This window comes from Patella vulgata, chromosome 3 (genome assembly GCF_932274485.2).
Source record: "Patella vulgata chromosome 3, xgPatVulg1.2, whole genome shotgun sequence".
Classification (NCBI taxonomy): domain Eukaryota; kingdom Metazoa; phylum Mollusca; class Gastropoda; family Patellidae; genus Patella; species Patella vulgata.
The window spans coordinates 82,789,066-82,803,311 of NC_065881.2; the positions used below are offsets into that span (position 1 = coordinate 82,789,066).

Here is a 14,246-nt window from a genome sequence, read left to right on the forward strand (position 1 = left end):
CAAACTAGGTCATTTCGGGGCTAACACATGGTTCAATTTTATTTCAATAATTCGCTTGCGCGTAGGGGTCTTTAGCAGTGGGAGGAAACCGGAGGACCTGGAAAAAACCCACGAGGTTGGACAGGCGACCCTACTCCTTGTCACTTACAACCGGGGAATCAAAACCCCGCCAGTTGACTCAATGACAGCACGTGCTAACCATTCGGCCATCCAACCCCCCTCATCCAAGCAGTAGACAAAAGTTGTTGCATATTTATTTTATTGTATAAAAAGGGAACATTTACAATACATCAATGTATAAACCCCTACAAATCAGGCTGAATATAAAATAAGTCAATCAGATGATAAATTTAGCCTGTAGTGCCTGGACTATTTCAATACAACGACGCACCGAAACAAGAAAACCCAGTGAAAACTAACAGGCTTAACTACTCCTTGTAACATTGAATCACATGATCCACAGATCACCGACCTGCCAGCCACGACACAAAGCATGGATCAGGTTCTGACACCACTGCCCAGCAACTCATCAGGATCACATCACCTAAATATAAGTTATATTTATCAGGATCACATGACCTAAATATAAGTTATATTTATCAGGATCACATGACCTAAATATAAGTTATATTTATCAGGATCACATGACCTAAATATAAGTTATATTTATCAGGATCACATGACCTAAATATAAGTTATATTTTAAACGACTAGTACTCACCATATTCATCAACTTTAAATATTTTATTCTCACTGGCATCCTGATAAAAACAAAATGGAATTATCAATCAACAACGTGTTTATATATTTTTAGATATCTAGAAAATCCCTGCACAAAAACAGTACAAAAACAGAAATGAAATGAAATGGGGTTTAACGTCCTACTGTTTTGCTCCGAACTGGGCTAATGAAGACGGGCATATGCCATACAGTGTGCTATGAGGGAAATTTTGCCCGGACAGCAGCACTACGGCCTACCCTTATATCAAATTCCTTACAGCATTTAGTTTTAGACTACCTGCTTTTTTTTAAACATTTTACCGATGTGGTTACTTGTATAGTTAAATTTTACTTCAATATGCTAACATTCATATTTCTTGTAGCATATAGGAGATCATGACTCATGCTGGCATTATACAATGGTTTCTTTGAGCTGTATTCCTGATTGTTTTCAAATTTGAGTGAAGTCTGTATCACTACAGGCACGGGACTGTACACCACAGTGGGCGCTTACGGCTAGCCCCCCGGATCCATTCACTTTATTTGAATTGTTCGTTTGTTTGTGATTTCTGAGTATAATGTCTTGTCCATATATTTGTTTTGTGTAAATTATGTGTGGTGCAGTCCCCCTGCACTAACTATTAGACCCAACCCATGTACACAGGTGTAGTGATCGCACAAACTAGTAAATGGTCATCCAACCACGCTATAAAAACAAGAAAAACAAACATCTTGCTCCCAAATAAAATTTTTTAAAAGACTGACTGATAACCAGTTATCAGTTGTCATTATCAACAATTTAAAAGTGCTATATTCTTTAACCTAGTAAACTTACCCCCATTGAAGCTTGGATTGTCCAGTCACCAAGTGGTGGTTCATCAGAGATTGGAAATTCAAGTTGAACAACACCTGGAATATAACCAACAGTGATAAAACATGTCAGACATTAAGAAAAATAAGAAATGAAATAGAATAAAACTTCCTGCTTTTCTGTTTCTAACTAGGCCCTCTGTCCTGTATCACTGTGTGGAACACATGGTAAGCGCAAGGTGAGGACATTCGGTAATGACGCCTGAATATGGTCTATTGGAGAGAGAGAGAGAAATGGGGTTTAATATCCACTCGATACCAACTAGGTCATTATGAGACCAACATATGGTTCAATTTTTATTTCAATAATTCGCTTGCACGTAGGGGTCTTTAGCAGTGGGAGGAAACGGAGGACCCAGAGAAAACCCACGAGGTTGGACAGGCAGCCCTACTCCTCGTCACGTACAACCAGGGAATTGAAACCCCGCCAGTTGACTCAATGACAGACTGTATGATACAGCGAGCACGTGCTAACCATTCGGCCATCCAACACCCCTCTGGTCTATTGAAGCTTTCATAGAAGTGTGAATCTGTAGTTAAATAGGTGAAGAAAGTTACCAGTGTACTGCCAAACAAAATTTACTCACCATTTTGCCCAACAACATCTTTAAATTCTTCTAACTTGTTGTTGTTCTTGTCCTAAATAATAATAGAACAGATAATTACACACGTTCCATGTAGGTCCCGACAGATTGTTTAAAAACCGGTATGAATTATATTTTGAGTACTTTTCAAAGATTCTTTACGTGCTGGGATGAAACCCAGGACCTTTACGGTAATAACTTCCAAAGTAAGGGATCATCCAGGGGTACTTTCTCAAACAACACTGGGATCAAACCTGTAACCTCCTAGTAAACAGGATAACAAATTCCAGGAAGATATACAGTTCTGGACCCCCCATTAATAACCTGTCGACCATAAAAACAATATCAAACTAGGGAGAGGGGTTTGATATAGGCTATGCCTGTTCCCCAATCCCTATTCAGATACAAATCTGAATAAAAATATTGCTTAAAAAAAACAAAAAAACAATAGATATACATTGTCAATTTTACAGCACTCCTGAGAACACTTACCCCCCCCTGGTTGCTCTGAGCTAGTTACAGAATAAATTTTGTCCGGACAGTGGCACTATGGCCTTCTATATCGAATTCTAATGTGTACACTGGATCTTGGGTTCTCGTCCCATCCGAACAACTAGGCAATCTGTCTTACACCACTGTATGTACTAGCAAGGCAAAACCACGCCGTAAATATAAAAATTACAATCTCTGATATTTGATTCATATACCTGTATCATTTGCTTGATAAAGAGGAGAGTATCCTCGTCCAAACGTCACTTAGTATTAAACTCAGTAATTGTGTATCCATAAAATTGTACCTTGCGTTAATTGATATGAATATTAATGAAACTATTTATTAGACTTACTGTGATAGAAACTGTCATAGGTCCATTAACAGTTTTATAATCAGGATCAATAGCAAGTACTCGCATCTTTACTGAAAAAAACATAAAACAAAAAATAACACTTAGGTATCATGTAGTTGTGCTGTTTTAACAGTTTTAACCCTAAACCGGTCATTGACGACTATAGTCACTGTAACGTTATACGGCTAAGTGGTCACGGTCGACTTTAGTCAACCACAGCAAGAACCTTTTTTATAAGCCGCATTTGAGTATTTAGTTTCGTATTTAATTGATATGGCCACGCACACGTATCAGACAGGAATTTGTCTTGTCAAGGGCATTGAGAAAAACATGTCTTTGTTCAACATTTTTTGACGAAAAACGTAATTTAACGATGTTGGGAATGTTAAAGACACTCAAAGTGGTCGAAATACTTATGAATTATTCCGACTCGGATTATATCGATGACATCGATTCTGAAGACGATATTTCTGATGAAAACGTTTTAGAATGATTTGCAAATTATAGATCAACTTATCCCCTTCAACTTTTTTATTGATGTCAAGAGTCTATCACTTATAATTATTCGACAGTAGTCGATTGAAATAGGCATACAAAATATTTCACGTCAGCCTTTGTTATTTAGCCTGATCACTTGATGTCATGACGTTGGGTTAAACCATTGTTGGCAAGCCGTTCAAATTCGTTGAGAATCATCAAAGATTATTGGGTTCCTACTGTCACATAGTTTTAAATTGTCCATCTAGTTAACCACCAAAGATAAAAATCAAGACATCATAAAAAAAAAAAGTAAAACCCTATTCCATTCAGGGCTAAAGGGCTGTAAATTGAATAATAATAATAATAATAATAATAATGAGAGAGCGAGAGAGAGAGAGAGAGAGAGAGAGAGAGATGGGGTTTAATGTCCACTCGACACAAACTAGGTCATTTCGGGACTAACATGGTTTAATTTTTATTTCAATAATTCGCTTGCGCGTAGGGGTCTTTAGCAGTGATAGGAAACCGGAGAACCCAGAGAAAACCCATGAGGTTGGACAGGTGACCCTACTCCTCCTTGTCAGGGAATCAAAACCTTGCCAGTTGACTCAATGACAGACCGTATGACATAGCGCATGCGTACTAACCATTCGGCCATCCAACCCTCCAGAAGAAGAAGATATTACTAATACTAATAATAATAATAATAAGAAGAAGAATAATAATGATAATACTAAATACTAATAATAATACTACTAATAATAATAACTTACCGACTTGATTTGGTTTATAAATAGCTTTATCTGTTTGTATAAGCAGAAGAGCATTTTGACTCTCTCGTTCTACTGTCGTTTCATTGGTGAATGTCAATCCACCGGTACCCATAACTTTTAAACTATACGCTCCTTCTGTTGCATCAGTGGGTATCTGCAAAATGAAATTCATTTTATGATTATTATACTACAGCTCGGGTATTGTGTCGTTGTGCTGTTTTAGCAGGAGCTGTGCTGTTTATGAGTTTCTTTATTTTAACGTTTAGTTTCAAGCTATTGTTAAAATTTGTAGAGAATCATCGAAAACTATTGAGTTCCTACTAGTGTTACATAGTTTAACTTGGTCTGTTCAGGCCCCAAGTTTACAAAGCATTCTCAAACTTAACAGAACACAATTTTTATGAGAAACAATCACTGGTTTTATTCTAATAGCACGACGTTTCGACAAGTATCCTCTTATCGTTATAACGATAAGAGGATACTTGTCGAAACGTCGTGCTATTAGAATAAAACCAGTGATTGTTTCACGATAAGAGGATACTTGTCGAAACGTCGTGCTATTAGAATAAAACCAGTGATTGTTTCCCATAAAAATTGTGTTCTGTTATTGTGTACCCCAATCACTAAATGCCACTTAAAGATTATTCTCAAACTTACTCAAAATTATTTGTGTTATTTTAACTAAAATATAGCCCTTTATAAAACTTCTGTTGTTTTAATATATCAAAAACATCAATAAGAAACTATGTGTAAAGTTTTGTGTTTCTAGATCAATGATATTTCTCATAAACAGTGATTGAAAGTTGAGTAAATTCTTAACTTAAGTCTGAGATAGCTTTGTGAACACGGGGCAAGATTACTTATTAATTATTTCGTCTGTTAATTATTCAACACAACTGAGAAAAGTTCTAGTGTTATTTCAATGATAAATATAACTATTTTCTGTCTTGTCTGCAGGTTTATCTTGTACAATTTTGTTCTGTGTGTAGTGCGGTCCTCCTGCACTTACTATTAAACATACATTATGTAATATTTAAATAAAGAGCTGACCATTCTTGCTATAATAGCTCAAAAATAGATAATGTAAAATGAAAATTTCATTCAAATTACTTCATTCTGAGCAAAGTTATCACTGTTTGTAGTTTTGACAAGATGTGTGCATTGTGGTAACCAGCGCACTGGTATATTCGAGACTTAGACTAGCTTTCCCATTTTTAAATTAAATTTTTCAAATGCGAACAGTTCTAATCTAGTTAAATTCTCGAGTATCCAATGCCATCGATATTTGATTATGGTCTTGTTTTGTTAATAAATGTCTAATCAATAGTTTATATAATATTTCAGGCCTAAAGAAAGACCTGCAATAAGCAGATTTAGCTCTTGCATAATGCATTTTTAAGGAGTAATTTTTGTACATATCATATTTACTTTTAAAATGTCAAGGTCGTTGTCTTACATAAGCTGCAAGAATTAAACAGAGCGTAAAGATTATCTGATAAAACATCAATTGTTGGAATTATTAAAGTTTGCCCGAAGAAGCTTAGTATATATATATGATTTATTCAGTATAAATGGCATGTTATCATGATACATGTATATACATTATTTATGATTAGTCCCAATATGGATGAAAAGTACTTTAAAGTAGCCAAGTCTCTAACTCAATATCATCCAAAACCTTTGACAATGAAAACGCGAATTATTTGTCAATTTTAATCAACATTGGTGTTGTGATCTTACTGGGAAAAGATGGGCTTCTGATCCAATATTTGAGACAAAATAAACATTTTACGATTGGTACACGAATCGTGTACCATAATGCATTTCAGCGCAATTTGTAACAAGCGACTCGAAGAACAATGTTAGACATATTCCACAAGTCATGTCAAATGGTGACCCCATATTCTTATTTTGAGAGCATGAGCAAGAAATACTATCGGTGTAGAATGGAATAACCAGACGCTAGAGATTGCCATTCGATTGAGACTTCTGGCGTATTTCGATGAACATAACTGCTGGGAGCATGCGTAATAAATACTATCGGTGTAGACTGGAATAACTAGACGCTGGCGTATTTCGATGAACATAATTGCTTTGAAATTAGAGTAAAAACAGAACCGACTGAATGTAAATCAGTTTATTTACATTCATATTATATACGTTGTGACCCATTTGTGTCAATTTGTAGGTCCCAAATATAAGCGATTTAGCTCCTTTAAAATGTTAAAATGTTATTAAACCAGTGTTGAAATCAGTTTTTGTCTTAACAAAGTAGTGCAGCTTTACTGTTGTGCTAATATTTCTGGATTAATATATATAATATGCATATGATTTATTCAGTATATATTACATGTTATCTTTACAATCTATACATGTATATAGCACAGGGTGTGAGATATTATCAATAATACCATATAACAATAATAGGCTAGATATCTGATCCTATTGTATTATTATATACATGTATATAGCACAGGGTGTGAGATATTATCAATAATACCTTATAACAATAATAGGCTAGATATCTGATCCTATTGATCTATGTTATTATTCATCCTATTGAGAGAGTTAAAGAGAGAGTGTTCACTCCTCACAATCTATGTTTGGTTTTTTGGAACTGACATATGGTCCAATTTAATGGCATTAATTTACTTGTGCATATGGGTATTTAGCAGTAGAAGGAAGCCTACTAGCTTGGAATCAAAACCACCCCAGTTGTCTCAATTACAGACCTTATGATCTAAAGTCCATGAAGAGAGAGAGAGAGAGAGAGAAATGGGGTTTAACGTCCACTGGACACAAACTAGGTCATTTCGGGACTAACATATTTTTTAATTTTATTTCAATAATTTGCTTGCGCGTAGGGGTCTTTAGCAGTGGGAGGCAACCGGAGGTCCCGGAGAAAACCCATGAGGTTCGACAGGCGACACTACTCCTTGTCACGTACAACCAGGGATTCGAAACCAAGCCAGTTGACTCAATGACAGGCCTTATGATACAGCATGTACGTGCTAACCATTCGGCCATCCAACCCCCTCCCCCCTAAAGCCCATGGGTAAGACCAGATTTTTTAAACACTTATACATGGACCTTCCTATGTGTTGTGTAGATTCAAGCATTTATATATACAGTCAAGTCAAAACAAGAGAAAAAATGTTTTACCTGGAAGGTAAGTGTACTTGTCTGTCCTGAAAAAAAAAATAAAAAGATGGTCGATATTCGTACAAATATATGTTCAATCTGATTAAAATACAGATCTATATTTTGTTTCGTTTTTTTTTATACTTTCGATGGCCTACACTACACTGACCGGTTGTACTGGAAGGTTGTGTCATGGGTCGTATGAGTGGCCTTTGACCATATGACATCAGACATTGATTGATGTTGGCGTTGACGTTTCTAGGTGTTAACCACAGTTCCATGCATCACATGCCAAGAACTCGCCGTAACAGACTGTTTCATTGGCTAACCCCTCACTTCAACCAGAACGCTGGTAATATAACAAGTCTTCCAGATCCTAGTGTAGTAAAGATAAGTAAAACGAAATTTTGAACTATAATAAAAAGTAAAGAAAATAGGATCTGTGTTTTAATCAGATTGCAATAAGTTGGGTTTACATACATGTATGAATGTATTTAAAAACAGACCCGAATTCCCAACTATTCTCACAACGGCTAGCTATATCAAGCAGGTAATCCAAAATAATTCTAGCAAGATTGGGTGTCTCCACTTTCCATACATTAAATTGGTCATGCTTTTATTGGAAAGGGGAGCCAAGGTGGCTAAGTGGGTAAGACGCTGGCTCACTAGCCTGGAGGTCACATGTTCGATCCCTGCATTGGCCGAGAAAGTTCATCAGGATTTTCCGACGTGGTTTCCCCTTGTCAGTGATGCAGGATGGACGGCCTGACAAGGACAGTTGTCCAGTCGTTCAGATCGGACAAAAAACGGTGGTCCTGTGTACACATTGGTGTACACGTAAAAGATCCCTTGGAAATTCGATATAAGAGTAGGCTGTAGTGCTGCTGCACTGGGCAAAATTTCCCTCATAGCACATTGTATGGCCTATGACCGTCTTTATTAGCCCAGTCAGAGCAGAACAGTAGGATGTTAAACCCCATTTCATTTCATTTCATTATACATACACGACTGCCTCCTGATTGATTCACTGGATCTGATATGTCTGTAGGGTTGTCTTGTGTAATTGTTTGTGTGTGATGCTGTGGAATGTATCGGTGTCGTTCTTCGTATTTTAGAGGAGAGCCGAAAAAAGCTCTATCTAATCAACAAATTGAAGAAATCGATCCCCTAAAAAAGCTCTCCAAGTTTCGATAAGAAGAGTGATTTAGAAATTAAGTAGAGTGATCAGATATTAAGGAGAGCGATTATTTGTTTGGGAAATGGTTCTGAAGATCAATAACTGCATGTTAGGGGGGGTCATTCCTGGTTTCATAAATGATAATAAACCCCAATGACTCTGTTGACATTCAGGTGAGCGGCAGGCGCTTGAGAGTGATCGCTCACCCTAAAAAACAATGACCGATGTACCTGTAAACTATTATTGATCGTGTAAAATTAATCCAATTATACCAGCCCTTCATAGGATACAGTGTACTTACCACTGACACTAGTTACCAGCCCTTCATAGGATATGGTGTAGTTACCACTGACACCTGTTACCAGCCCTTCCATATGATGCGGTGTACTTACCACAGACCCCAGTTACCGGCCCTTCCGTACAATATGGTGTACTTACCACTGACACCAGTTACTGGCCCTACCGTACGATATGGTGTACTTACCACTGACACTAGTTGTCAGCCCTTCCGTAGGATACAGTGTACTTACCAGTGACACTAGTTGTCAGCCCTTCCATAGGATACAGTGTACTTACCACTGACACCAGTTACCGGCCCTTCATAGGATATGGTGTAGTTACCACTGACACCAGTTACTGGCCCTACCGTACGATATGGTGTACTTACCACTGACACTAGTTGTCAGCCCTTCCGTAGGATACAGTGTACTTTCCACTGACACTAGTTGTCAGCCCTTCCATAGGATATGGTGTACTTACCACTGACACCAGTTACCGGCCCTTCATAGGATATGGTGTACTTACCACTGACACCAGTTACTGGCCCTACCGTACGATATGGTGTACTTTCCACTGACACTAGTTGTCAGGCCTTCCGTAGGATACAGTGTACTTACCACTGACACTAGTTGTCAGCCCTTCCATAGGATACGGTGTACTTACCACTGACACCAGTTACCAGCCCTTCCGTACGATATGGTGTACTTACCACTGACACCAATTGCAGTTGTTTCTAACATGGTACTGCCACCTGCTGTTGCTTTACTTTTTAATGTGCTTGTTATCGCCACATTACTTGATGCTCCTTCAATACTTATTAACACTTTGTAGTCTGAGCCCGGACGAAACTTCTTAGATGCCAGAATGACATAACCACTGTAAAACAAACAGCAATCAATATAATAATAATTAGCAGGACCCGGAGAAAACCCACAAGGTTAGACATGCAACCCAACTCGTTGTCACGTACAACCGGGGAATTGAAAGCACACCAGTTGACTCAACGACAGACCTTATAATGCAGCGCGCACACGCTAACCTGAGAGGGTCCGACAAGAACAGCTGTTTAGTCATTCGGATGAGATGGAAAATTAAGGTTCCCTGTACACATTGGCGTGCACGTAAAAGAAACCCTTGACAGTTGGAATTCGATATAAGAGTAGGCCGTAGTGCAGCTGTCCAATAAAATTCCCCTCATAGCACAATGTATGGCGTATGCCCGTCTTCATTAGCCCAGTATAGGAGCAGAACAGTAGGACATTAAACCCCATTTCATTTCAATGTCGAAGACTTAGCTACTTTATTTGACATGAGATGACAACATTAACAAAGGTGTCCTTGGAGACAGGTGGTCAGCATGGTTCTCATGTTAGCCATTTCTTCCAGTCATGACTGACAAGCTGTGGGGGGCTGTGGTGGCTCAGTGAGTAAGACGTTGGCATACCAATCTGTTTAATCCCGGTGTTGGGTGAGATAAATCATCGGGATTTAGCGAAAGGGAGAGGGAGAAATGGGGTTTAACTTCCACTCGACACAAACCAAGTCATTTCAGGACTAACATAGGGGTCTTTAATTAGCAGTGGGAGGAAACGGGAGGACCCGGAAAAATTCGGAAGTGGCCTCCTCTTAGCAGTCAGTGGTGCAAGTCGGAGATGGGACGTAAAACAAAAAGCTCCTCATAGCACACTGTATCATGGTGTATGCCAGTGTTTATTAACCCTGTCAGTTCAGAACAATAGGACGTTAAACTTCATTTCATTTCATTCACTTCTGACTAGCAGTGAAATTGATCAACTGGAGAATTTATTATTCAATACATAATTGCCTTGATAGATATTTTCAAGAACTTACCATTCAAATAACGGTAAACATAGCAGCAATAATACTGGAAGACAGAGTCTCCAATCCGTGGGCTTGGTTGTCATGTCTTTTTACTGTATAATTGATGATCTTGTCAATTTGTAAACACAAATTAAAATCTTTGAAGTGATCTCTGAAAAACAAAACAAGAACAGTTTATAAAAGCTTTACGGATCCCACTATCATGATTCGCGCTACGATTGAAATCGTTGATTTAATCGTGGAGTATATAATCATGGTGATCCTATCAGGTCTTATTTTGGTCAGTCGTTGCAATTGTGTTGATTATATCAAAACATATTCGATTGTGGACTCAATAGCTTTTATCATTCTATTAACAGTCAATTATCTATAATTGTTATTGTGGCTGCTTTTAATTATTTTAATGCTTTCTTCTGGTTATTAATCAATTTGGCGTGTAACAAAATATGTATAAATAGGCTGACTAGATGGATATTTATTATTAACTTGAAAACGTGACCTGTATGTGTTACGAAACGTTGTTATTAAATAATAGAGAAGTATTTATATCCATATATACCTTGTGGTGTGTTTTGTTATGAATGGTTAACCGTTAAAGTATTGAAAAGAACAATCCTATAGCAATGCATTGCATGACAGTGGGAATCCTAGCATTACGACATAAATCTAAAATATCCCTGTTATATGAGATATTACTGAAAATGATTGCATTGAATTCTTGAGCGTGATGATTATATATTGGTGTTATTATGGTAATCTAGGCTAATTAATTAAACATGATGTCGAACATTAACACAAGATATTGTTTCATTAATAAACAGAAATAATGGAAAATGTGAAATGTAATCTATATAATAGATCGGACAGACTCATGTATGATTTTATTATAATCTGTCAGTCAGACAAACATTTAATCGTAGTCTCTTAATCAAACAACTTTATATAATATAGGCCTAGCTTTTTCCTTACTCAAATATTGGCCTAGCATAGCCTGTTCCTCAAACCTTTTCTGATAATACTGTTTATAAAATAATGCATATATCCTGTACCGAATTATTTCGTTGGTGAAGTGTCAAAAGGGTGTATCTCGGGAAATTAGTCAAATACTCTTTTTTTGCATTTTTAAAATCTCCCAATTAATATGCACATTTCTGTCTAAGCTGTGTATCTCTACGCCAATTAGAACTGTTCTGGGTATCATGTGCCCAAATTTTGTATCTTGATTTGTGGAAATTTTGAAATGCAAAAGGTTCTATTTCAAATCTTTAGAAATTCTTAGATACACCCTTTTGACACTTCACCGAATTATTTGATCATCCAACCCCGCTCTGTCAATTGGACAAACATCATCTCTCAATCAAACATCTTTTAGCAGGACAAGAGAGGTCATATATAGGACCTAGCCTTTTCCTCAATTAAACAATGATCTAGCATAGCCTGTTTATAAAATAATGCGTATATCCTTGATCTGGAGTCGAACCCTGATTAAATTTCAGACCACCTCATTGATTTGTACCGTATTATTTGATCAGAATCACATTTATTACATTGTATTTAAATGATATTGATAAAGCCACACGTTGACTGGGGATAGAGTTTCAGTTATTCTGTTTCAAATCATATCTGTTCCCTATAAATGTTCAGACAACAAACCGTGGAAATATCATTATATATCGAACAGTATATATAATGTTGATCTATATTGTAATTGTTGTAAATCACGACAAACCGTAGAAATATTATCATATATATCAAACAAAATTCAGTCATTGTTTTTTAAGGCAAGCAATCACTTTCGAGTGTCTGCCGCTCACCTGAATGTCGACTGAGGGGAGGTTTATTATCATGTATGAAACCAGGAATGCCCCCCCCCCCCTTACATGCAGTTATTGATCTTAGATCCATTTCCCATACAAATAAGCACTCTCCTTAATATCAGATCACTCTCCTCAATTTCTAAATCGAAACTGGGAGAGCTTTTTTAGGGGAGCGATTTTTTCAACATGCAGTTATTGATCTTCAGAACCATACACACAATTAATGACTCTCCATAATATCAGATCACTTTCATTAATTTCTAAATCACTCTTCTTATCGAAACTGGGAAAGTTTTTTAAGGGGAGCGTTTTTTTCAATTGGTTGACTATAAGGGAAGCTTTTTTCTGCTCTTCTCTAAAATACGAACAACAACGACTGAGAATTGTTGATGTATATTGTAATTGTTGTAAATCACGATGTTATCGTAATTTTAGGTCTCCAGGTCTACAGGATCAATATTTGATGAATTGCAATTAATGATTATTTCAATAATAGACCTTATGGTCTTAAGTGTACACATTAGGAGCCACGGGGGCTAAGTGAGTAGGACAAACACCAGAACCCTTGATAATTGGTATTTGATGAAGGGTAGACAGACAAAAACACTGCCCAGGCAAAATTCCCCGTACAGAACGCTGCATTATATGTTAGTCTTCATTAGCCTGGTCAGTGCAGAAAAACCATTGACAGCATGTAAAAAGAAATGAAATGGGGTTGAACATCCTACTGTTCTGCTCCAACTGGGCTAATGAAGACAGGCATACGTCTTACAATGAGCTATGAGGTAAATGTTGCCTGGACAGCGATGCTACAGACTACTCTTATAATGATTTTCAACTGCCAAGGGCTCTTTTACATGCACGCCAATATGTACACGGGACAATTGTCCTTGTCAAGTCCTCCATCCTGCACCACTGACAAGGGGAAACCGTGCCGGAAAGTCCTGACGAACTTCCTCGGCCAACACCGGGAGCGAACCTGCGACCTCCAGACTAGCAAGCCAGAATCTTACTCACTAAGCCACCGTGGCTCTGTCTGTACTAAAATAACAGCTATTAATTATGTGTTGTTGAAAATACCAAAATATTTAAAGCAAGGATTAAATTTACCTGAACTGCAACGTCAAAGGTCCACAAGAAAATGTAAGAAATGAAAGAAAATCTCAGCTTATAAATACCTAACAATGTGTTTATCGGTAGAATAGTAGGCTAGGAATAGATAATCCGATCCAGGTACCTATTTACTGTCGATAATATAACTCTATTTATATCAATTACCATAACAATTAGAACCCTAATCTCCTGGTCTTTATGGAAAGTTTTGGGGAATGCAAAATGCACATATCTTTGTAGTTCTCCAAAAAGAGATATTCAATGTCATCTTCATGTTGCACAATCTTAAATATTAAAAAAAAAATAACAAAGCGTGCCAGGTATTACTTTTTACCAAATCTTCAAATTTTCACTCATGGTCTTTATTCTTCATTCATAATAATACAAATCTGACCCACTACAAATATGGTGCTACGTGTTACAGGCTTGAAATACCTTATATATCAATTTGTATTCATTTACCTGTTTCTTTGTAAGTCACCTTTATTTAATAATTACTCACATTTGACCTAAAATGGGAATTAAATACTTTATATCCTTTTCATAAGTCTGTATTAGGGAGTGTGAACAATACCGTACCAGTTACTGATAGTCGATACATGATA

At 37.1% G+C, this 14,246-nt stretch overlaps 1 protein-coding gene across 7 annotated transcripts in view; it reads right to left on the reverse strand.

Annotated features, from left to right (window-relative positions):
• The window catches only part of LOC126816946 (CD109 antigen), a 78,592-nt gene that overhangs the window by 47,601 nt on the left and 16,745 nt on the right, over positions 1-14,246 (reverse strand). For all 7 annotated transcript variants that reach the window (XM_050543743.2, XM_050543740.2, XM_056099941.1 and 4 more), the window contains exons 2-9: positions 10,721-10,862; positions 9,579-9,745; positions 7,435-7,460; positions 4,273-4,426; positions 3,020-3,090; positions 2,178-2,229; positions 1,556-1,629; positions 722-761 (exon numbers count right to left, since the gene is read on the reverse strand). In XM_050543743.2, coding sequence (XP_050399700.2) covers positions 722-761; positions 1,556-1,629; positions 2,178-2,229; positions 3,020-3,090; positions 4,273-4,426; positions 7,435-7,460; positions 9,579-9,745; positions 10,721-10,794 — 658 coding nt within the window. In that variant the 5' untranslated portion in view covers positions 10,795-10,862. The remainder of the gene's footprint in view (positions 1-721; positions 762-1,555; positions 1,630-2,177; positions 2,230-3,019; positions 3,091-4,272; positions 4,427-7,434; positions 7,461-9,578; positions 9,746-10,720; positions 10,863-14,246) is intronic.